Source organism: Ranitomeya imitator, chromosome 4 (genome assembly GCF_032444005.1).
Source record: "Ranitomeya imitator isolate aRanImi1 chromosome 4, aRanImi1.pri, whole genome shotgun sequence".
Lineage (NCBI taxonomy): Eukaryota > Metazoa > Chordata > Amphibia > Anura > Dendrobatidae > Ranitomeya > Ranitomeya imitator.
Genome location: NC_091285.1, coordinates 585,568,369 through 585,592,536, shown reverse-complemented (window position 1 = coordinate 585,592,536; position 24,168 = coordinate 585,568,369). Strand labels below are relative to the sequence as shown.

Sequence of the window (24,168 nt, the reverse complement as noted above, 5' to 3'; positions counted from 1 at the left end):
GATCCAGTGCACGACGGCCGCGACGTGTGGCCATCCATCGGCAATACAAGTCTATGGGCAAAAAACACATCCTGTGGGCACATTTGCAGGATCCGTTTTTTGTCCAAAACGACGGATTGCGACGGATGCCACACAACGCAAGTGTGAAAGTAGCCTTAGGGCTAGGGTTAAAGTTAGGGCTAGGGTTAGGGCTAAATTTAGGGTTAGGGTTGGGGCTAGAGTTGGGCTAAAGTTAGGGTTAGCGCTAGGGTTGGGGCTAAAGTTAGGGTTAGAGTTGGGATTAGGGTTAGGGTTTGGATTAGGGTTGGCATTAGGGTTACGCTTGGGATTAGGGTTAGGGGTGTATTGGGATTAGGGTTAGGTTTGAGGTTAGTGTTGAGATTAGGATTAGGGGTGTGTTGGATTTAGGGTTTTGATTAGGGTTACGGGTAGGGTTAAGATTAGGGTTATTTTGGGGTTAGGGTTGTGCTTATCGTTAGGGTTGTGATTAGGTTTATGGATCAGGTTGGGACTAGGATTAGGGGTGTGTTGGGGTTAGGGTTGGAGTTAGAATTGGGGGGTTTCCACTGTTTAGGTACATCAGGGGGTCTCCAAACACGACAGCCAATTTTGCGCTCAAAAAGTCAAATAGCTCCCTTCTGAGCTCTGCCGTGCGCCCAAACAGTGGTTTACCCCCACATATGGGGCATCAGCGTACTCGGGATAAATTGGACAACAACTTTTGGGGTCCAATTTCTCCTGTTACCCTTGTGAAAATAAAAACTTGGGGGCTAAAAAAATCTTTTTTGTGTAAAAAAATATATTTTTTATTTTCACGACTCTGCATTATAAAGCACTTGGGCATTCAAAGTTCTCACCACACATCTAGATAAGTTCCTTGGGGGGGGGGGGGGGGGTCTAGTTTCCTAAATGGGGTCACTTGTAGGGGGTTTCTACTGTTTAGGTACATCAAGCGCAACATAACGCCCGCAGACCATTCTATCAAAGTCTGCATTCCAAAACGGCTCGCCTTCCCTTCCGAGCTCTGCCATGCACCCAAACAGTGGTCTCCCCCCCACATATGGGGTATCAGCCTACTCAGCAAAAATTGCACAATAAATTTTGGGGTTTAATTTCTCCTGTTACCCTTGTGAAAGTAAAAATTTGAAAAGATCATTTTTGTGGAAAAAATAAGATTTTTTTTATTTTCATGGCTCTACATTATAAACTTCTGTGAAGCAGTTGGGGGTTCATACTGCTCACCACACATCTAGATATGCTCTTTGGGGGGTCTAGTTCCCAAAATGGGGTCACTTGTGGGGGGTTTCTACTGTTTAGGTACATCAGGAGCTTTGCAAATGCAACATGACGCCCGCAGACCATCCCATCAATGTCTGCATTCCAAGCGGCGCTCCTTCCCTTCCGAGCCCCGATGGGTGCCCAAACAGTGCCCCCCCCACATATGGGGTAACAGCATACTCAGGACAAACTGGTCAACAGATTTTGGGGTCCAATGTCTCCTGTTAACCTTGAGAAAATAAAAAATTGCAGGCTAAAAAAATCATTTTTGAGAAAAAAAAAGGCTTTTATATTTTCACGGCTCTACTTTATAAATTTCTGTGAAGCACTTGGGGGTTTAAAGTGCTCACCACACATCTAGATAAGTTCCTTAACCCCCGAGGGTGGTTTGCATGTTAATGACCGAGCCAATTTTTACAATTCTGACCACTGTCCCTTTATGAGATTATAACTCTGGAACGCTTCAACGGATCTTGGCGATTCTGACATTGTTTTCTCGTGACGTATTGTACTTCATGTTAGTGGAAAAATTTATTCGATATAACTTGCGTTTATTTGAGAAAAAAAATCGGAAATTTGGCGAAAATTTTAAAAATTTCGCAATTTTCCAACTTTGAATTTTTATACCCTTAAATCACAGAGATATGTCATGCAAAATACTTAATAAGTAACATTTCCCACGTCTACTTTACATCAGCACAATTTTGGAACCAAATTTTTTTTTTTGTTAGGGAGTTATAAGGGTTAAAAGTTGACCAGCAATTTCTCATTTTTACACCACCATTTTTTTTTTTAGGGACCACATCTCATTTGAAGTCATTTTGAGGGGTCTATGATAGAAAATACCCAAGTGTGACACCATTCTAAAAACTGCACCCCTCAAGGTGCTCAAAACCACATTCAAGAAGTTTATTAACCCATCAGGTGTTTCACAGGAATTTTTGGAATGTTTAAATAAAAATGAACATTTAACTTTTTTTCACACAAAATTTATTTCAGCTCCAATTTGTTTTATTTTACCAAGGGTAACAGGAGAAAATGGACCCCGAAAGTTGTTGTACAATTTGTCCTGAGTACGTTGATACCCCATATGTGGGGATAAACCACTGTTTGGGCGCATGGCAGAGCTCGGAAGGAAAGGAGCGCCATTTGCCTTTTCAATGCAAAATTGACTGGAATTGAGATGGGACGCCATGTTGCGTTTGGAGAGCCCCTGAGGTGCCTAAACATTGAAACCCCCCACAAGTGACACCATTTTGGAAAGTAGACCCCTTAAGGAACTTATCTAGATGTGTGGTGAGCACTTTGACCCACCAAGTGCTTCATAGAAGTTTATAATGCAGAGCCGTAAAAATAAAAAATCATATTTTTTCACAAAAATTATATTTTTGCCCCCAATTTTTTATTTTCCCAAGGGTAAGAGAAGAAATTAGACCACAAAAGTTGTTGTGCAATTTGTCCTGAGTACGCTGATACCCCATATGTGGGTGTAAACCATTGTTTGGGCACGTGGGAGAGCTCGGAAGGGAAGGAGCGCCATTTGACTTTTCAACGCAAAATTGACTGGAATTGAGATGGGACGCCATGTTGCATTTGGAGAGCCCCTGATGTGCCTAAACATTGAAACCCCCCACAAGTGACACCATTCTGGAAAGTATACCCCCTAAGGAACTTATCTAGATGTGTTTTGAGAGCTTTGAGCTTTTTTTTTTTTTTTCCACAAAAATGATTTTTTAGTCCCCAGTTTTGTATTTTCACAAGGGTAACAGGATAAATTGGACCCCAAAAGTTGTCCAATTTGTCCTGAGTACGCTGATACCCCATATGTGGGGGGGAAGCACTGTTTGGGCGCATGGCAGAGCTCAGAAGGGAAGGAGCGCCATTTGGAATACAGACTTAGATGGATTGGCATCACGTTGCATTTGCAGAGCCCCTGATGTACCCAAACAGTAGAAACCCCCCACAAGTGACCCCATATTGGAAACTAGACCCCCCCAAGGAACTTATCTAGATGTGTTGTGAGAACTTTGAACCCCCAAGTGTTTCACTGCAGTTTACAACGCAGAGCCGCGAAAATAAAAAAAAAATCTTATTTTTCCCACAAAAATGATTTTTAGCCCCCCACATTTTTATTTTTTCAAGGATAACAAGAGAACTTGGACCCCAAAAGTTGTTGTCCAATTTGTCCTGAGTACACTGATACCCCATATGTTGGGGTAAACCCGTTTGGGTGCACCGGAGAGCTCGGAAGGGAAAGAGCACGGTTTTACTTTTTCAACGCAGAATTGGCTGGAATTGAGATCGGACGCCATGTCGCGTTTGGAGAGCCCCTGATGTGCCTGAACAGTGGAAACTCCCCAATTCTACCTGAAACCCTAATCCAACACCACCCCTAACCCTAATCCCAACGGTAACCCTAACCACACCCCTAACTCTGACACACCCCTAACTAATCCCAACCCGTAAATATAATCCAAACCCTAACTTTAGCCCCAACCCTAACCCTAACTTTAGCCCCAACCCTAACCCCAACCCTAGCCCTAACCCTGATGAGAAAATGGAAATACATTTTTTTTAATTTTATTATTTTTCCCTAACTAAGGGGGTGATTTTATATCGGATTTTTATGATTGGCAGCTGTCACACACTAAAAGACGCTTTTTTTATAGCAAAAAAGTTTTTGCGTCTCCACATTCTGAGACCTATAATTTTTCCATATTTTGGTCCACAGAGTCATCTGAGGTCTTGTTTTTTGCGGGACGAGTTGACGTTTTTATTTGTAACATTTTTGGACACGTGACAGTTTTTGATCGCTTTTTATTCCGATTTTTGTGAGGCAGAATGACCAAAAACCAGCTATTCATGAATTTCTTTTGGGGAGGCGTTTATACCGTTCCGCGTTTGGTAAAATTGATAAAGCAGTTTTATTCGTCGGGTCAGTACGATTACAGCGATATCTCATTTATATCATTTTTTTATGTTTTGGCGCTTTTATACGATAAAAACTATTTTATAGAAAAAATTATTATTTTGGCATCGCTTTATTCTCAGGACTATAACTTTTTTATTTTTTTGCTTATTATGCTTTGTGGCGGCTCGTTTTTTGCGGGACAAGATGACGTTTTCAGCGATACCATGGTTATTTACATCCGTCTTTTTGATCGCGTGTTATTCCACTTTTTGTTCGGCGGTATGATAATAAAGCGTTGTTTTTTGGCTCCTTTTTTTTTTTTCTTACGGTGTTCACTGAAGGGGTTAACTAGTGGGAAAGTTTTATAGGATGGGTCGTTACGGACGCGGCGATACTAAATGTGTACTTGTATTGTTTTTTTTTTTTTTAGATAAAGAAATGTATTTATGGGAATAATATTTTTTATTTATTTATTTAGTAATTTTTTTTTTTTTTTTTTTTTTTTACACATGTGGAAATTTTTTTTTTTACTTTTTTACTTTGTCCCGGGGGGACATCACAGATCGCCGATCTCACAGTTTGCACAGCACTCTGTGAGATCGGCGATCTCACTCATCGCTGCAGGCTTACAGAGCTGCAGCTGCAGCCTGCTCCTGACCCGGAAGTACTCCCTGCAGGACCCGGATGCAGCCCTGCGGCCATTTTGGATCCGGGGACTGCAGGGAGAAGATGCTCGGTACAAGGTGAGCACATCACCTTGTACCGATCGTCTCAGGGAAGCACGCAAGGAGCCCCCTCCCTGCGCGATGCTTTCCTGTACCGCCGGCACACCGCGATCATGTTTGATCGCGGTGTGCCGGGGGTTAATGTGCCGGGAGCGGTCCGTGACCGCTCCTGGCACATGGTGCCGCATGTCAGCTGACACCCGGCCGCGCTCCCCCCGTGAGCGCGGCCGATCGCCTATGACGTACTATCCCGTCGGTGGGAATTAAGGCCCACCCCACCTCGACGGGATAGTACGTCATATGGGATTAAGGGGTTAAGGGGTCTAGTTTCCAAAATGGGGTCACTTGTGGGGGGTTTCCACTGTTTATGCACATCAGGGGCTCTCCAAACGCGAGATGGCGTCCGATCTCAATTCAAGCCAATTTTACATTGAAAAAGTAAAACGGCGCTTTTTCTCTTCCAAGCTCTGCAGTGCGCTTAAACAGTGGTTTACCCCCACATGTGGGGTATCAACGTACTCAGGAGAAATTGCACAACAACTTTTGTGGCCTAATTTCTCCTGTTACCCTTTTGAAAATAAGAATTTGTGGGCGAAAAGATCATTTTTGTGTAAACAAATACGATTTGTTATTTGGCTGATATAAGGGTGGTTTCACACTTGCGTTTTTGTCTGCAACGTTTTTTGCACAAAAAAACGCATGCGTTTTTTTCCCTATATTTAACATTGAAAACGCATGCGTTTTTTGTGTACGCGTTTGGTCGCTTTTTCAATCGCATGCGTTTTTTTACTGCATGCGTTCATTTTCAAAAATGCAACTTGTAGTATTTTTGAGAGGCGTTTTTTGGACACAAAAAAACGCATGCGTTTTCATGCGTTTATTTTGGGTCAAAAAACATTTTGGAGTCAATGGGAACGCATGCGTTTTTAAAAAAAAAAAAAAAAACATAAAAACACACTGATAAACCACCCCACACCATAAAATTGATAAAGGGATCCTACCCCTAACCCTAATCCCTTTAAGGGTAGGGGTAGGGTTAGGGTTAGGATCCCTTTAGGGTTAGGATCCCTACCCATAACCCTACCCCTAGCTATTTCTGTTTATAGTGGGTTTTTTACTTTATTTTGATGATTGGCAGCTGTCACACATTTATCTGCATGCGTTTAAAAAACGCAAACGCATGACAAAACGCATGTAAACGCTGTGTTTTTCTCACCACATGCAAAAACGCATGCGTCAAAAAAACACAGCGTTTGCACGTGTTTACATGCGTTTTTTCACCATGCGGTTTTTTTTTAAACGCATGCGTTTTGAAACGCAAGTGTGAAACCAGCCTAAGATGCGGCCACTGCCTCAGATTCGACCTGCAAAATAAGAGAACTATGTTTTATTATACTCACCGGGGGGTCAGGGTCCGGTGCCTCCCATCTTCTTGCGATGCTGCCCTCCTGTTTCTTCATCGCTCCCCGGCATCGTGCTCCTGCGCAGGCGCACCTATCTGCCCTGTTGAGAGCACAGTAAAGTACTGCAGTGCGCAGGCGCTGGGCCTCTCTGACCTTTCCCGACACCTGTGCACTGCAGTACTTTACTCTGCCCTCTACAGGGCAGATAAGTGCACCTGTGCCGGAGCACGATGCCAGGGAGCGATGAAGCAGGAGGGCGGCATCGCAAGAAGATGGGAGGCACCGGACCCAGACCTGCGACACCCTTCGGACCAGACCGCCCCCCGGGTGAATATAATATAACTTATTTTCCTTATCTTGTAGGTCAGATCGGGGGCTGATATACAGCATTATAGAATACCGTAGATAAGCCCTGAAAGGCGGTGGCTACATCATATATCGGCCAAACCTGGTGACAAGTTCCCTTTAAAGATAGATTTATGTAAATCTGTGTGTACTCTAAAAATGGGACCAATGAAAACTAATCTTGTCGCACAAAGAACAAGCCCTCATACGGCGCTGCTGACAGAAAAATAATGTGTTTTGTATCACATAAGTCAAAAATTAAATAATTTTTCTTTAAACAAAGTATTTCCAAGGAATCTGTCACCATTTTGAGGGTTTGGAGTTAATAATATGGGCATGCAGGTTAAATTAGTCATACCTGTAGGCCTCCTGGATGTGGCCTAAAAATCTTCCTTTAGGCTTTGTGCACACGTCTGGAATAGCCGCGGAAATTTCTGGGACAATTCCGCAACTGTGCCGCGGGTAAAATGCATGCGGAATTGGCATGCATATTCCCGCTAAACACTAGCGTTTTACAAGCATAAATAGCTTGCAGAATGCTAGCGTTTTACATGCGATCTGTAGCATCGCTTGGAAAACTGATTGACAGGTTGGTCACACTTGTCAAACATAGTGTTTGACAAGTGTGACCAACTTTTTACTTTTGATGCAGCATCAATAGTAAAAAGATCTAATGTTAAAAATAATAATAATAAAAAAAAAAAAAAAAAAAATCTGTGATATTCTCACCCTCCGGCGTCATCACAGGTCATTGCCGTAAAGCATCACTGGGAACGAAAGCATCGCGAGGAGACTGCCGGGGACGCCGGAGGGTGAGAATATCACGATTTTAATTTTTATTTATTTTTTTAAATAAGTATATGGTCCCCAGGGGCCTGGAGGAGTCTCCTCTCCTCCACCCTGGGTACCAACAGCACATGATCCGCTTACTTGCCCCATGTGGGCATAGCCCCATGTGGGAAGTAAGCGGATCAATGCATTCCTATGTGTGCGGAATCCCCGCGATTCCGCACAATGAATGAACATGCTGCGTTTTTTTCCGGAATGCGATTCCGCAGCGGAAAAAACACAGCATGTGCACAAAAAATGTGGATTGCATTCTAATAGGATGCTTAATGTATGCGTTTTTTTTCGCGCTTTTTTTTCGCTATAAAAAAAAAAAACCTAAACGTGTGCACGTAGTCCTAGACCTTCAATCTTCCAGGCTATGGGGTGTGCTCTGCCAGGAAGATAAGCCTGCCTCCGGTCTTCATTATACAGGTTTTCTCCTCCCCTTCATGTCACGTGCATGGCTGGAAAACCGGCCCCTGCACATTCTGCCTGCTGTCACTCCCCCGCTCTGTTGAGCCCTTCTATAGGCAATATCTTCGATTTTGATGTTCGCAGACGCCGGACAGTCTTAAGTTCCGGTCCCAGTGATCTCAGGCGACCAGTAGGTGAATTTCCCAGTGTAGAGGCGCGATGGCAGGCAGAAAGCGCAGGCGCGGGATTTCTGGCCACACATGACATGAAAGGGCAGAGCACACCCCGTAGCGTGAAGAGCGAAGGTATAAAACATGATTTTTACTTAACAAGGCCACATCCAGGAGGCATACAGGTATGACTAATTTCACCTATATACAATCTGTACACCCATATTAACTCCAAAACCTCAGATGGGTGACATATTTCCTTTAATAAAAATTCTAAACTTATGGCTGATGGAATGCAACAATGAAAAAAACAAAGGAAAAAATATTCCGTAAGTGTGTGGACATTAAAGAAAGCCTATTTTAGGGGCAGAGGCCCCATGGTCAGCGATGTGTCGCTGACTGGGAAGATTGCTGTTATTTTGATAAAAATCACTTTGATTTGCTGATGATCTAACAGTTCTCTGAATGCAGAGCTCTGTATAACCCCACCCACACCACTAATTGTTAGTGTGTGTCCACTGCATAGGCAGAAAGCTGCCAATCAGTGGTAGGGGCGGAGTTATACAGAACTCATGAAAATGGAGGACGAAACGGCAGCAAGTTTACTAGTCCTATAGTGATAATCTTCTGCTGATAAAACAGTGATTTTATAAAAATGATAGAAATCAGCCTAGTAAGTGACACATCACTGGAATTAGATTATTGGTCCTAACATTATGCTGCCCTCAGACTAGATGGCAAAAACCTGGTGACAGATTCCCTTTCAGGCAAAATTAGGTCTGGGGATTAAGAGTTTAAACAAGTAGTTGTTGAACATCATGTACTGACATACACAAGAACCCCAGCACACACGTGTAAATGAATGCTGGACTGACCTTGGGCCTCTGTCAGTTCTGCAGTTCGGTCATCTGAGTTTTCATCTTGCAAAGAAGAGGCCGTCTCTGGTTGTGGAAGAGAACTGGCAGACAAAGAAAAGCACATTAAGAATAAAGGACTGAAAAAAAAACACCTGCCCAACTGGCCATCTACAGAAATCAGAGATACCATATATCAAATGATCTGTACTATAAAGCCATCAATGGAGGCATCAAATTCAGCCTGACCAGCGTGCACGGATCTGTCTGGTCTCCAGTTCTGCCCTATCACTACAGTAGAGGACAGAGGCAAATCTGTGGCTATATCATATTACAGGTAACTAATAAATCACAGGACATTTCCCAGAGCTCCACATCTACCCATCTACCCTACACAGCAATCACATAGCGTAGCAGTGGAGACCTCACAAAGTATCGGCACAAGCTCCGTAAAGGGGTTGTCTGGTCTCAAGAATGGAGACATTGTGACCTCCAGATTTACTGCTTGTTGCCGTGATTACTACAACACAGTCTATCAGAGGCAGCCGGTCTCCTAGGCAAAGGAGTGCGGGGTCAGGCCAGCTTCAGTGTCATTTTCCTCCTCCTGATGTCTGAACTGTCAACCTAAAAGAGAACCCCTCCCCCCTCTTAGTAACAAGGGGAGCCACGAAGGATGAGAGTGATGAAAAGGAGACATTCACTTTAAAAGATGCATCAAGGACTTTAGACTTTTTTTACACTATTGACCTAAAAACTAACAGGCAGCCTGTTGTACCCTGCACCGAAAAAGAAGTCAATGACCGCTCCTGCTGGCGATTCACCTTCACAATGCCAATAGAGCAGCAATTCCTCTTCCAGTCTGATCTCTCAACATCATGCAGATTACCAGCCAGCTCCCCACAGTTTGGTAGTTGGCAGCCAGCTGTCAATGTGTGTGTGTGTGTGTGTGTGTGTGTGTGTGTGTGTGTGTGTGTGTGTGTGTGTGTGTGTGTGTGTGTGTGTGTGTGTACATATATACATACATATAATAATCATTATTTTTATACATATATATACACACATACATATACTAGCTGAAGAGCCCGGCGTTGCCTGGGCATAGTAAATATCTGTGGTTAGTTATAGCACCTCACGTCTCTTTTTCCCCCTCACACTTCTCTCATTTTCCCCCTCACACTTCTCTCATTTTCCCCCTAACACTTCTCTCATTTTCCCCCTAACACTTCTCTCATTTTCCCCCTAAGGGTATGTTCACACGTTCAGGATTTCCATCCTTTTTTTTTCAGGACAGTTTTTTTAAAAAACTGCAGCTCTTGGCAGAAAACGCAGGTCCTTTTTTTGTCCTTTTTTGATGCGTTTTTTTATCCTTTTTTTACTGTGTGTTTCCTAGGAAGCTTTTTAGGGCTAAAATGGCTGAAAATACCCTAACCCTACCCCTAACCCTACCCCTAACCCTACCCCTACCCCTAACCCTATTCTAACCTTAGTGAAAAAAAAAAAAAAAAAATTCTTAATTTTTTTATTGTCCCTACCAATGGGGGTGACAAAGTGGGGGGGTGTCATTTACTATTTTTTTATTTTGATCACTGAGATAGGTTATATCTCAGTGATCAAAATGCACTTTGGAGCGAATCTGCCGGCCGGCAGATTCGGCGGGCGCACTGCGCATGCGCCCGCCATTTTGCAAGATGGCGGCGCCCAGGGAGAAGACGGCCGGACGGACACCGGGACGCCGGGTAAGTATAAGGGGGGGAGATTAGGGCACGGGGGGGGGGCATCGGAGCACTGGGGGGGGGCATCGGAGCACGGGGGGGGGGCATCGGAGCACGGGGGGGCGGGATCGGAGCACGGGGGGGCAGCCACACTCCGCCCACGCACTTCCGCCCGCTTCCCCGCACTTCCTGCTGCAGCGGTTCTGCACATCAAATCGCAGTAAAACCCGCAGATATATTTTTGATCTGCGGGTTTTACTGCGATTTTGACCTCACAATGGAGGTCTATGGGTGCAGAACCGCTGCGGTTCAGGAAGAAGAATTGACATGCTCCTTTTTTCCGGGAGCTATTCAGCGCGGCTTTTTTTTTTACAATTTCCGGACCATGTGCACAGTGTGTCCTGTTTTCCATAGGGTACAGTGTACTGTACCCTGCATGGAAAACAGCTGCGGAACCGCAGCGGCAAAACCGCCGCGGTTCCGCGGTAAAAAACGCACTGTGTGAACATGGCCTAACACTTCTCTCATTTTCCCCCTAACACTTCTCTCATTTTCCCCCTAACACTTCTCTCATTTTCCCCCTAACACTTCTCTCATTTTCCCCCTAACACTTGTCATTTCGACCTCACATCTGTCAGTCATTTTCCGATCACTCCACTATTTTCCCTCACTCCTCTCATTTTGCACTCACACCTTTTCATTTTCACCTCACTTTCCCCTCAGTATATACATGTTTATCATCTCCCTTATATGTAGTATACACCTGTATGTCATCTCCCCTGTATATAGTATATACCTGTATGTCCTCTCCCCTGTATATAGTATATACCTGTATGTCCTCTCCCCTGTAAATAGTATATACCTGAAGTATGTCATGTCCTCCTGTATATACCTGTGTGTCATCTCCCCTGTATATAGTATATACCTGTGTCATCTCTCCTGTATATAGTATATACGTGTGTGTCATCTCCTCGTGTGTGTGTGTGTGTGTGTGTGTGTGTGTGTATGTGTGTATATATATATATATATATATATATATATATATATATATATATATATATATATATATATATATATATATATATATATATATATATATATACACACACCTGTGTGTCATCTCCCCTGTATATAGTATATACCTGTGTCATGTCCTCCTGTATATAGTATATACCTGTGTGTCATCTCCTCCTCCCCCTGGCAGTATATATTAGCTCACACATACACATAATAGACAGGTCATGTGACTGACAGCTGCCGTATTTTTTATATGGTACATTTGTTGCTTTTGTAGTTTGTCTGCTTATTAATCAGATTTTTATTTTTGAAGGATAATACCAGACTTGTGTGTGTTTTAGGCTATGTGCACACGTAAGAAAAGTGGTGCAGAATTTTCTGCACAAAATCCGCATCTCCTGGCAGAATCCGCAGCTGCGGATTTGCCACGGTTTTTATGCGGATTTAGTGCGGTTTTTGTGTGAATTTTCTGCAGTTTTTACCACTGCGGATTTCTATTAATGGAGGGGTGCAGAAACGCTGCAGATCCGCACAAAAGAAGTGACATGCACTTCTTTGAAATCTGCAGCGTTTCTGTGTGGATTTTTCTGCACCATGTGCACAGCTTTTTTTTACATTGTACTGTAAATCACAGCGCGGATCTGCAGCGTTTCTGCGAGAAAAAAATGCTGCAAATCCGCATCGTGTGCACACAGCCTTAGGGCGAGTTTCATGTGTCAAGTTGTGTGTGTTGAGTTGCGTGTGCTGACATGCATGTAGCGACTTTTGTGAGATGAGTTTTGTATGGCGACATGCGTGTAGCAACTTTTTGTGTGTCGAGTTGCATGTGACAGGTTAGTGTAGCAAGTAGTGTGCAGCACGTTTTGCACGTGGCGAGTTTTCTGTGTGGTGCGTTTTGAGTATGTGCAAGTTTTGTGTGAGGCAACTTTTGCATGTGTTGCAACTTTTGTTCATGTGGCAATTTTTCCGAGTGTGCAAGTTTTTGCGTGTGGCGAGTTTTCCATGAGGTGAGTTTTGCACGTGTGGCTAATTTTGCGTGAGTCTAGTTTGGCATGTGGCGAATTTTGCGCGGTGACTTTTGTGTTTCGACTTATGTGGCGAGGTTGGTGTATGTGTGGTGAAATGTGTGCTGAGTGTGGTATAGGTGTTCAAGCACCTGGTAGTATGTGGCGCATTTTGTGTGTGTGTTCATTTCCCCTTGTGTGGCGAGTATCCCATGTCGGGGCCCCACCTTAGCTACTCTTTGGCGCCATCGCTCTCTTTAAGTCCCCCTTGTTCGCATCTGGCAGCTGTCAATTTGCCTCCAACACTTTTCCTTTCACTTTTTCCCCATTATGTAGATAGGGGCAAAATTGTTTGGTGAATTTGCCAATCCTGATGTTCTGTGGCAAATGCCAAGCGTCCTGCACGGTGTTGGGCTGTGAGCACAACCCCCATCTGTGGACGTCGGGCACTCAGACCATCCTCATGGAGTCTGTTTCTAACTGTTTGTGCTGACACATGCACATTTGTGGCCTGCTGGAGGTCATTTTGCAGGGCTCTGGCAGTGCTCCTCCTGTTTTTCTTTGCACAAAGGTGGAGGTAGCGGTCCTGCTGCTGGGTTGTTGCCCTCCTATGCCACCCCCCCCCCCCCCCCCCCCAAGTCTCCTGGTAGCACCTCCAGCCTCTGGACACTACGCTGACACACAGCAAACCTCCTTGCCACAGCTCGCATTGATGGGCCATCCTGGATGAGCTGCACTACATGAGCCTCTTGTGTGGGTTGTAGAGCCCGTCTCATGCTACCACGAGTGTGAAAGCACAACCAACATTCAAAAGTGATCAAAACATCAGCCAGAAAGCATTGGTACTGAGATGTGGTCTGTGGTCCCCACCTGCAGAACCACTCCTTTATTGAGTGTCTTGATAATTGCCAATAATTTCCATCTGTTGACTATTCCAATTGCACAACAGCATGTGAAATTGATTGTCAAACAGTGTTGCTACCTAAGTGGACAGCTTGATTTCACAGAAGTTTGATTTACTTGGAGTTATATTCTGTTAAGTGTTCCCTTTATTTTTTGAGCAGTGTTTACACACATTATATATATATATATATATATATATATATATATATATATATATAAATATATATATATATATATATACCGTATTTTTCTGACCATAAGACCATAAATTTGGGAGGAAAGTGTGTGCGTCTTATGGTAGAAATGTTTCAAAAGACTCACCGTCACATCCAAACATAGACTAAGTGTGAACAGGTGATGAACCTAGAGTCACCAACTCATATATAGTCAAATAAATAAGGCAGCACACTGCAGCGCTAAAACATGCAAACATGAAACACAAAAATTGAACTACATCACAGGTCCTTCAGAATCCCCACTAGAATCTGCTGGCTTCCTCTTATAACCTGTGCTGTCACATCTGTGCTGGAAAGGCAACAAGAGGGAAGACTCTGTGTGTGCGGTCATGGGATTCTCCAGCTTTTTACCTCACCACGGCGTGCCTGGCTGGCTGCCACAATTAAGAGGTTAGTCTTTACAAAACACAATAAAAGCACTCTGCCACTCCTTTGGTGAACTATAACTCCCAGCATGTCATAGGATCTGCAGGACATGCTGGAGTTATAGTTCTTCCAGGGGATTTTAAAGCAGCACTCCAGTTTTATTTTGCAGTGCTGGAGTGGTGCTTTCAAGCCCTGTGCTCCCATTCTTATACTCACCCTCCAGCATCTTCATATAGTACATCACAGACACCATACTGGTCCCGCAGCTTCCAACATAATAACATACTATCATATATAATAACACCACATATAATAGTATGTTATTAGATATTTTACCACATTTTTTTGCTTCAAATACTTTTCCCTATTTTCCACCTCTAAAACCTGGGTGCGCCTTATAGTCTGAAAAACACGGTATATATACACACACACATATACACACACATAGATTATATATATATATATATATTTTACATACATACATACACAAACAGGCTTGAGAAAGGCTCATTTGTAGCCGAAACTTCGCCCAGGCATGTGGGTTGATTAAAATCCTGCACATTTTTCCACTGAAAATGGAGTGCTGCCTCTTTCTTGGAAGAAATATAATATTATATATATATATATATATATATATATATATATATATATATATATATATATATTTTTTTTTTTTTTTTTTTTTTTCTGAAGACACTATATGACCGCAAAGTTTTCCCTTTTAACAATATTCAGCCGAAATGAAAATACAGCTCATTAACTTTACAGGCTCTTCTGCTTTTTTTGCATTTCTATTGATGGAGTTACTTCATGTAGTGTTCTCTATCCACATACAAAGTTGGCTTCTTTTTAGTTCTGAAGCAATCTCACTATATTGTTCCGTTGTCAGACTTAAAGCGCACCCATCGCTTTATTTTGTTGTATAAATAAATTATTTGGGGAAAAAAAACCTTATATGAGGAAAGTGGCATCTTTCTCACCTTCCAGCAGTCTGCACTTTGTCTTTCCCTGCCTTCAGGCTCTCTGCAAATGTTCAGAAACCTCCTCAGTCACCAAAAAAATCCATCTAAAGTAATAGAGTAAATAGAAGACTGGGAGAAGGGGACGCAGCTGCAGAACCTCTTCCACTGTGTGTGGGGGAACTGCAAGCTTTGGCTCAGAGAAAACACCATGGCTGGAACACTGCGCTGAGAAGGGCTCGCAGAGGTGCAATGCAGACAGACAATATGCATTTACAAGAACCAGCAGACAGAAGGAAATATGCAGATTATATAAAACATTTCTGACTGCACTAATCAAACACACATCTACCGCTGCCTAAGGAAGAAGTGCGGATTAGAATATAACGATAGGTGCGCTTTAATTCATGGGTGTAGATGCCATCCTTTCCATTGTTCTCTTGCGATGCCACCACCTGCCCCAGTCAATCGCTACCTTTACATGCAGCCTCTTGTGAGCAGGAGGAAACCCAGGGGAGTGCAGTCCCCTCACCAACGAAGTATGTGGGGGATAGGACCATGTGCTTAACTTTGACCTGGCTACAAGGTAGAATCATACATTTCTTGTAAATTCTCATACCTGTCTTGTGTCTGTGGATCCACAGATTCTGTAGGTTCTTCCGCCTTTGAATTGACTACATGCTGTGAAGTAGAAGCCTCCACCCCACTTCCGACTGATACCACTGAATGTGAAACAAACAAAAACAGATCTATATCATGGATAGTCTCATACTATACAGGCAGACATACAAGGAGGGCACACATTGCTACCTGGAGGACTAGTTCTCCCACTGCTGCTGCCGCTGTTCTGTCTCTGTAGATATTCTTTGTAGCAGACGGAGCAAAGTCCATTGGTTCGTGGATTACCGTAGAAGCCACAACCATTAGAACAAAGTAGAGGAGCCTGGTTATGGTTGGTCTCTTGCGCCATGTTCATCCACCATACAGCTGAAAGCAAAGAACAGAACCACAATTAGTCCAGTAGACTTATGTCCGTGACTGCATACAGGTCCTTCTCAAAAAATTAGCATATAGTGTTAAATTTCATTATTTACCATAATGTAATGATTACAATTAAACTTTCATATATTATAGATTCATTATCCACCAACTGAAATTTGTCAGGTCTTTTATTGTTTTAATACTGATGATTTTGGCATACAACTCCTGATAACCCAAAAAACCTGTCTCAATAAATTAGCATATTTCACCCATCCAATCAAATAAAAGTGTTTTTTAATAACAAACAAAAAAACCAACAAATAATAATGTTCAGTTATGCACTCAATACTTGGTCGGGAATCCTTTGGCAGAAATGACTGCTTCAATGCGGCGTGGCATGGAGGCAATCAGCCTGTGACACTGCTGAGATGTTATGGAGGCCCAGGATGCTTCAATAGCGGCCTTAAGCTCATCCAGAGTGTTGGGTCTTGCGTCTCTCAACTTTCTCTTCACAATATCCCACAGATTCTCTATGGGGTTCAGGTCAGGAGAGTTGGCAGGCCAATTGAGCACAGTAATACCATGGTCAGTAAACCATTTACCAGTGGTTTTGGCACTGTGAGCAGGTGCCAGGTCGTGCTGAAAAATGAAATCTTCATCTCCATAAAGCATTTTAGCCGATGGAAGCATGAAGTGCTCCAAAATCTCCTGATAGCTAGCTGCATTGACCCTGCCCTTGATGAAACACAGTGGACCAACACCAGCAGCTGACATGGCACCCCACACCATCACTGACTGTGGGTACTTGACACTGGACTTCAGGCATTTTGGCATTTCCTTCTCCCCAGTCTTCCTCCAGACTCTGGCACCTTGATTTCCGAATGACATGCAAAATTTGCTTTCATCAGAAAAAAGTACTTGGGACCACTTAGCAACAGTCCAGTGCTGCTTCTCTGTAGCCCAGGTCAGGCGCCTCTGCCGCTGTTTATGGTTCAAAAGTGGCTTTACCTGGGGAATGCGGCACCTGTAGCCCATTTCCTGCACACGCCTGTGCACGGTGGCTCTGGATGTTTCCACACCAGACTCAGTCCACTGCTTCCTCAGGTTCCCCAAGGTCTGGAATCGGTCCTTCTCCACAATCTTCCTCAGGGTCCGGTCTCCTCTTCTCGTTGTACAGCGTTTTCTGCCACATTGTTTCCTTCCAACAGACTTACCATTGAGGTGCCTTGATACAGCACTCTGGGAACAGCCTATTTGTTGAGAAATTTCTTTCTGGGTCTTACCCTCTTGCTTGAGGGTGTCAATGATGGCCTTCTTGACATCTGTCAGGTCGCTAGTCTTACCCATGATGGGGGTTTTGAGTAATGAACCAGGCAGGGAGTTTATAAAAGCCTCAGGTATCTTTTGCATGTGTTTAGAGTTAATTAGTTGATTCAGAAGATTAGGGTAATAGGTCGTTTAGAGAACCTTTTCTTGATATGCTAATTTATTGAGACAGGTTTTTTGGGTTATCAGGAGTTGTATGCCAAAATCATCAGTATTAAAACAATAAAAGACCTGACAAATTTCAGTTGGTGGATAATGAATCTATAATATATGAAAGTTTAATTGTAATCATTACATTATGGTAAATAATGAAATTTAACACTATATGCTAATTTTTTGAGAAGGACCTGTATAATCGAATATACCACTGGAGCAGGATAGGAGTGGCATGCGGGGGGCTCGTGCATATGCTGAAACTCCCTTTAGTTTATATTCATTTCATTTAAAATGGGTGTTTAGTGGGATAAAATTATCACTATATTTGCAGGTAAATTGTGAAAATCAGAAGGTAAAAAGACTTTAAATCATATCTGGCTCGCTGAGTGGCCACAGGGAGAAAATGAGCTTATGTTCTCCCTGCAGCCGCTCACTCCCAGTCATTGGGGCAGTGCAGGGAGCTGTAGCTGTCAACAATCGTCACAGTGAGCACTGTAATCACTCCCCAGAAAATGACTGACAGCTTACTGTGAGGTGTGTGTGCAGAGCGGGCTGTAAATGGATGTGACAGGGAGTTATCACGGAGCATTCAGTGTGTACGGACTGCTACGGCTGCCTGAATAGGAGTCCATTTCTCCCTCTTACCGCCGCCGCTTCATTAAGTCTGAAAACCATTATGAATGTTCGGTTCTGCCGCGTCCACAGATTCCAGTGGTATATGCTTCTCCACTGATCGAGCTGCAGGATTTGCGGCTGATAGCCTGAATACATGTGGGGGTTGCCTGTTTGTTAGGGAATCCCCGCATGTATTCAGCTTGTCTAACGCCCGCAAATCATGAGGCTGGGGCGATGAAAACGAAATCTCCGAGCGCTCACAAATGCTCGGAGACCACCCCAGCATGTTCGGGGAAACCAGAGTAACGAGTATACTCGCTCATCAATAGTCACAAGGTCACAAAAAAAACCAAAACAAACAGGAATATATACGGTATATTTATACACACAGAAAGCAGGTACTGTGCAAACGTTTTAGTCAGGGGCGGAAAAAGAATGCTGCAGTGTAAGAATGGATTTCCAAAACAGAAAAGTTAATAGTTTATTCTTATCAATTAACCAAAGAGAAATCTCAAGAAAAATCAATATTTGGACTGACCAACATTTGTCTTCAAGGAAACATTCTTATTTTTGCAGCATTTTTCCCACAGTCCTGTGTACATATTACATCTATAGAACAATGCACATTTGTCACAAGGTCAGCACTTGGGAGGCCGCTCAGAGTATTCTATCGCCATGTTACACCGACGTTAGCGGATTCATGCTGGTCTAACCACGGGCAGCGTGGAGCACAGAACGGCTCTTACTGCACACATGCAAGTTTTACCCGGAAATGCTGCAGACTGATAGAAAAAGCACTGTAAAATGCTATCCAGGAATGAGGGGACACTGGGATGATAAGTCAGAGGGTCTACACCCCATCCCCCACCCAGACTGACAGAGAGCAGCCATCTGAGGCACATGCGTATGTTTAGGGTTTAATAATTTAAGATAAAAAAAAATACCTTAAATATGGAAGAAAAAAAAGTGAATAGGGCAAATACTTTTCCATGGCACTGCATCTATGTACACTTACCTACGCCACCAGCATCCCCACAATATTTCTACTGGCCCAGTACTAAAACCCTGCGCCTCATCTGTTACATTATTATGTGTGTGCCTGCCCCTGTATATACAAACACACAGGGGGGCAATACCAGTGTTTGATACACTGACAACATTGCAGGTTTTCCCACCTACAAAGAATGGAGAGGTCTGTAATTTAAATCGTAGGTACACTTTACCTGTTAGAAACAGAATCTAAAACAGAAAATCACATTGTATGATTTTTACATAATTAATGTGCATTTTATTGAATGGAATAAGTATTTGATCACAAATACAGCAGGACAAAAAAAAAAGGGCAGCACTGCTTACCTGCCCAGGTCTCTGAACAAATGCACTACAGGGTGCAGCCAGCCCACATAGAAAAGATGTTGCAAAACACAGGTACTAAATAGACAGCCACTCACCCCCTAGCCATTCATGGAGGGGGTGTACATTTGCACAATAAAGGCCCGTACAGGGCTCTGTTCACATGCAGGTAATGCATAGTGTTGGGTTCTCAGCCTATTATTCATGCCCATACTATTTACGGTAATTAGGCGGGCCGGCCAGCGCTCTCTATATGCATCCCACATGAACACCCCTGTACACAAGACCCAATGTGCTGAGCTGGGCTGCACCCTGAAAAATAAAGGGCACAAAATACATATAAATGTGTGAGGTATTGGTCGATATTTTGGCCTAGATACACGAGCTCACAACCCAAAGGCAAGGGTCCCCACGCTTGCAAGTCCTAACACTCAACTAATAGCAAAGCCACAAAAGAGAACTGAAAATCCTCCAAAAATTCAGCAGAAAGGCAGCATCGTATAGGGCGCTGTTCACATGCGGGAACTGTATAGTGTCTGGGGACCCATGTCGTGGGGTTGTGAGCTCGTGTATCTAGGCCAAAATATCGACCAATACCTCACATATTATATGTGTTTTGTGCACTTTATTTTTCAGGGTGCAGCCCAGCCCAGCACATTGGGTCTTGTGTACAGGGGTGTTCATGTGGGATGCATAGAGAGAGCGCTGGCCGGCCCGCCTAATTAAATAGTATGGGCGTGACTAATAGGCTGAGAACCCGACACTATGCATTACCTGCATGTGAACGGAGCCCTATATAGGCCTTTATTGTGCAAATGTACACTAAGCAGTCACCCCCTCCATGAATGGCTAGGTGGTGAGTGGCTGTCTATTTAGTATTTTGCACCAGTGTTTTGCAATATCTTTGCTATATGGGCTGGCTGCACCCTGTAGTGCATTTGTTCAGAAACCTGGGCAGGTAAGCAGTGCTGCCCTTTTTTTCTGCTGTATTTTTTGAGTTTTTGGAGGAATTTTTAGTTCTCTTTTGTGGCTTTGCTATTAGTTAAGTATTTGATCACCTATCAACTAAGAATTCTGGCTCTCACAGACCTTTTGAAGGCCTCATACTCTGCACTCATTACTAGTGATGAGGGAGTGTACTCCTTGCTCAGGTGGTCTCTGAGTATATATGACTGCTCGGAGATTTAGTTTTCCTGGCTGCAGCTGTAGACAGCTTGATTACATGTGGGGATTCCCTAGCAACCAAGCAACCCCCACATGTATTCAGGCTGGCTAACAGCTGTAAATCATGCAGTTGCGTCAACAAAAACTACCGTTTATTTCTCGAACACTAATACTCGGAGACCCCCGAGCAATGAGTACACTTGCTCATCACTACTCATTAACGGTATTAATTACACCTGTTTGAACTTATTACCTGTATAAAAAAGACACCTGTCCACACACAATCACACTCCAACCTCTCCACCATGCCCAAGACCAAAGAGCTGTCTAAGGACACCAGGGACAAAATTGCAGACCTGCTCAAGTCTAGGATGGGCTACAGGACAATAGGCAAGCAGCTTGGTGAGAAAGTAACAACTATTGGCGCAATTATTAGAAACCTTGCTGGGCAAGGATGACTCTGAGAAAGGTCAGAAATCAGCCCAGAACTACACGAGGACTTGGTCAATGACCTGAAGAGAACTGAGGCCACAGTCTCAAACATTACCGTTAGTAACACACTATGCAGTCATGGATGAAAACCCTGCAGGGCACGCAAGGTCCCCCTGCTCACGCCAGCACATGTCCAGGCCTGTTTGAAGTTCATCAATGACTATCCGAATGATAAAGAGGAGGCATGGGAGAAGATCGTATTGTCAGAAAAGACCAAAATAGAACTTTTTGGTATCAAAAAGAACACCCTCACAACCATGACGCATCGTGAGGGAAACATACTTTGGGGTGCTTTTCTGCAAACGGGACAGGACAACTGCACTATACTGAAGGGAGGATGGATGAGGTCATGGCAAACAACCTCCTTCCCTCAGTAAGCGCCCGAAGATGGGTCCGGGCTGGGTCTTCCAGCATGACAATGACCCGAAACATGCAACCAGGGCAACTAAGAAGTGGCTCTGTAAGAAGCATTTCAAGGTCCTAGAGTGGCCTAGCCTGTCTCCAGACCTGAACCCAATAGATAATCTTTGGAGGGCTCTGAAACTCAATGCTGCCCAGCGACAGCCCTGAAACCTGAAAGATCTGGAGAAGATCTGTATGGAGGAATGGTCCAAAACCCTGGTGCGTGCAAACCTGGTCAAGAACTACAGGAAACATCTGTAACAAATATTAAAGGGAACCTGTCACCAGAAATAACGCTATTAACCTGCAAATATGTGGTTCATCTGCAGGCTAACAGCCTTGTGATGCTGTTCGGCGACTGCACGCAGCCAAATGGAATGGGGAGAAAATGATCTTTATTCTCCCCTCCAGCATTCGGTATTCAGTCTTAGGGGCATGGCCAGTTCAGTCACTGCTCTAGCAGTTGCTGTAGCCATGCCTCCGACTCTGACTGACGGCCGGTCGCGATATAGACTGAGTGTCAGTCAGGGTCGAGGGCAGTTACAGCGGCTGCTCCGTATACTCTGAGTGGTGACTGAACAGGCGCTTCCCCGCCCCTGTGACTGAATACCGAATGCTGGCGGGGAGAATAAAGATCATTTATTCACTCCTGCGTTCGGCTGCGTGCAGGCACCAGACAGCATCATAGCGCTATTAACCTGCAGGTTAACACCGTCATTTCTGGCAACAGGTTCCCTTTAAGTTCTTTTTCTCTATTGTATCAAATACTTATTTCATGCAATAAGATGCTAAATAATCATGTAAAAATAATGTGATTTTCTGTGGGGTTTTTTTTTTTTTTTAAGATTCTGTCTCTCACAGTTGAAGTGTACCTACGATAAAAATTACAGACCTCTCCATTCTTTGTAGGTGGGAAAACTTGCAAACTCAGCAGTGTATCAAACACTTATTTTCCCCACTGTACATAAACACATATGCAGACACACAAACACAGAATTTGCTAATAACACAAATTGTTAAGGACGAGGTGGACATAAATTTATTAAGCATTTTGGGCACCATTGTAGTATTGACCTTCCAGGGTGACATAGCAGTGTGTGTTCCTCAGCAGGGCAGATCTCTGTGGGAAGGCTAGTACAGGTACATGCCTTCACCAGAGCTGGGCAATCCACCAGTGTGGGGAGAAGCCCCGACAACTGGGAACAATTGCCAGCTCTGTGTGCGCTTCCGAACAGCTGTCTACTGTATAAGCCAGCACATTGTGTGCCGCGAGCCAGCTTTACGTGTAAGGCCGCGGTATCGCAGGCAGCTGCTGCGCGGTCACAGAGCCGACTATATGTGCCGCAGCTTTCTCCTGAGATGCTCATGTCCCAGGAGCCAAGGGGCAGCCTAAACTTCTAGGGTTCATTTTTATCATGGTGACTACTATACAATCTTGTCAAATCCGAAACTTCCAGATCATCCTCCTTTACAAAGTATGCGGTGGAGGAAATACCAGGAGATATAAAAAGAGTGACTATTAGTCATTACCTTTATTTAGATTAACACACTCCCAAAATGTTTAAGTCATGGAGTGTTATAGTAATTACACATGACACCTACATTATTAAAATGTTTTCATTGATTGCTATGGCCAGTCATTGTCCTCACCCCAGGGTCAGCCACATGACGGCTTGTAGTAATTCTGCATCATTTAATTCTCATAGGAGAAAACATCACCTAATGGCCAAGACTGGGGGCAACCTTGGCACGTCAGAGAAAACACATATGCGTCTGAGCCATATTATGAGAATGGCATTTCTCAAACCTCTATTTAATATATCCTCAAGACTGGCGGCAATGTATGCTGGCTCAGACCCCACTGATCACAATGTATCCCATCTCCTTTGTTTGGAGGGTCACACCACACACTAGATCTTCCATCACTGGCCACATGACTGACCGACAGCTGAGCACTGCATACAAGGCATTGTGTGCATGTGACACCACCGCTCTGTTCCTGTAAATGAAGGGATCCCCACTACCAGACAAGTCACTAACCCTGAGGATGGGCAATATGGTCCATAGGCCAACCAGAAGAAAGCAACGTACAGCAGCCATAGAAGCTTCTGGACCTACACTGTACTTTCGTGTGACTTTACCTTCTCGCAGAGGCACAAAGTTCTATCTATAGAATATAGTCAAGCACTGATTGTAGGGGAGAATACAGCGCTATATGGCAAACAATACCCTAAAGAAGGACTACCGCAAAATAAATAGAAAAAAAAAACACCTTCTAAAAACTGTTGCAACATCTAAGCTGTCACTTTTCCCTTAGGTCTTAATGCACACAAAGCAAATGTAAGAGGACGCAGGCGACAAATCAGCTGTGAGCCACACATCCTGCAATAATGACAGTTTCCATGGACACCGCAGCATCATAGGGATTACAATGATAAACAATGGGATCTAAAGAAGACACATGGGAAGCAACTTTGTGCAAAGGGGTCTCAGACAAAACGTATGTATACAGGAAAGACAGGTCCTGAAACACTATGTACATCTTATCTATATG

At 43.8% G+C, this 24,168-nt stretch overlaps 1 protein-coding gene across 2 annotated transcripts in view; it reads right to left on the bottom strand.

The window, feature by feature from the left end:
* ZFAND6 (zinc finger AN1-type containing 6) overlaps positions 1-24,168 on the bottom strand; it is a 33,023-nt gene that overhangs the window by 7,045 nt on the left and 1,810 nt on the right. For both annotated transcript variants that reach the window (XM_069766480.1, XM_069766481.1), the window contains exons 2-4: positions 15,936-16,112; positions 15,745-15,847; positions 8,950-9,032 (exon numbers count right to left, since the gene is read on the bottom strand). In XM_069766480.1, the coding sequence (XP_069622581.1) occupies positions 8,950-9,032; positions 15,745-15,847; positions 15,936-16,101 (352 nt within the window). In that variant the 5' untranslated portion in view covers positions 16,102-16,112. The remainder of the gene's footprint in view (positions 1-8,949; positions 9,033-15,744; positions 15,848-15,935; positions 16,113-24,168) is intronic.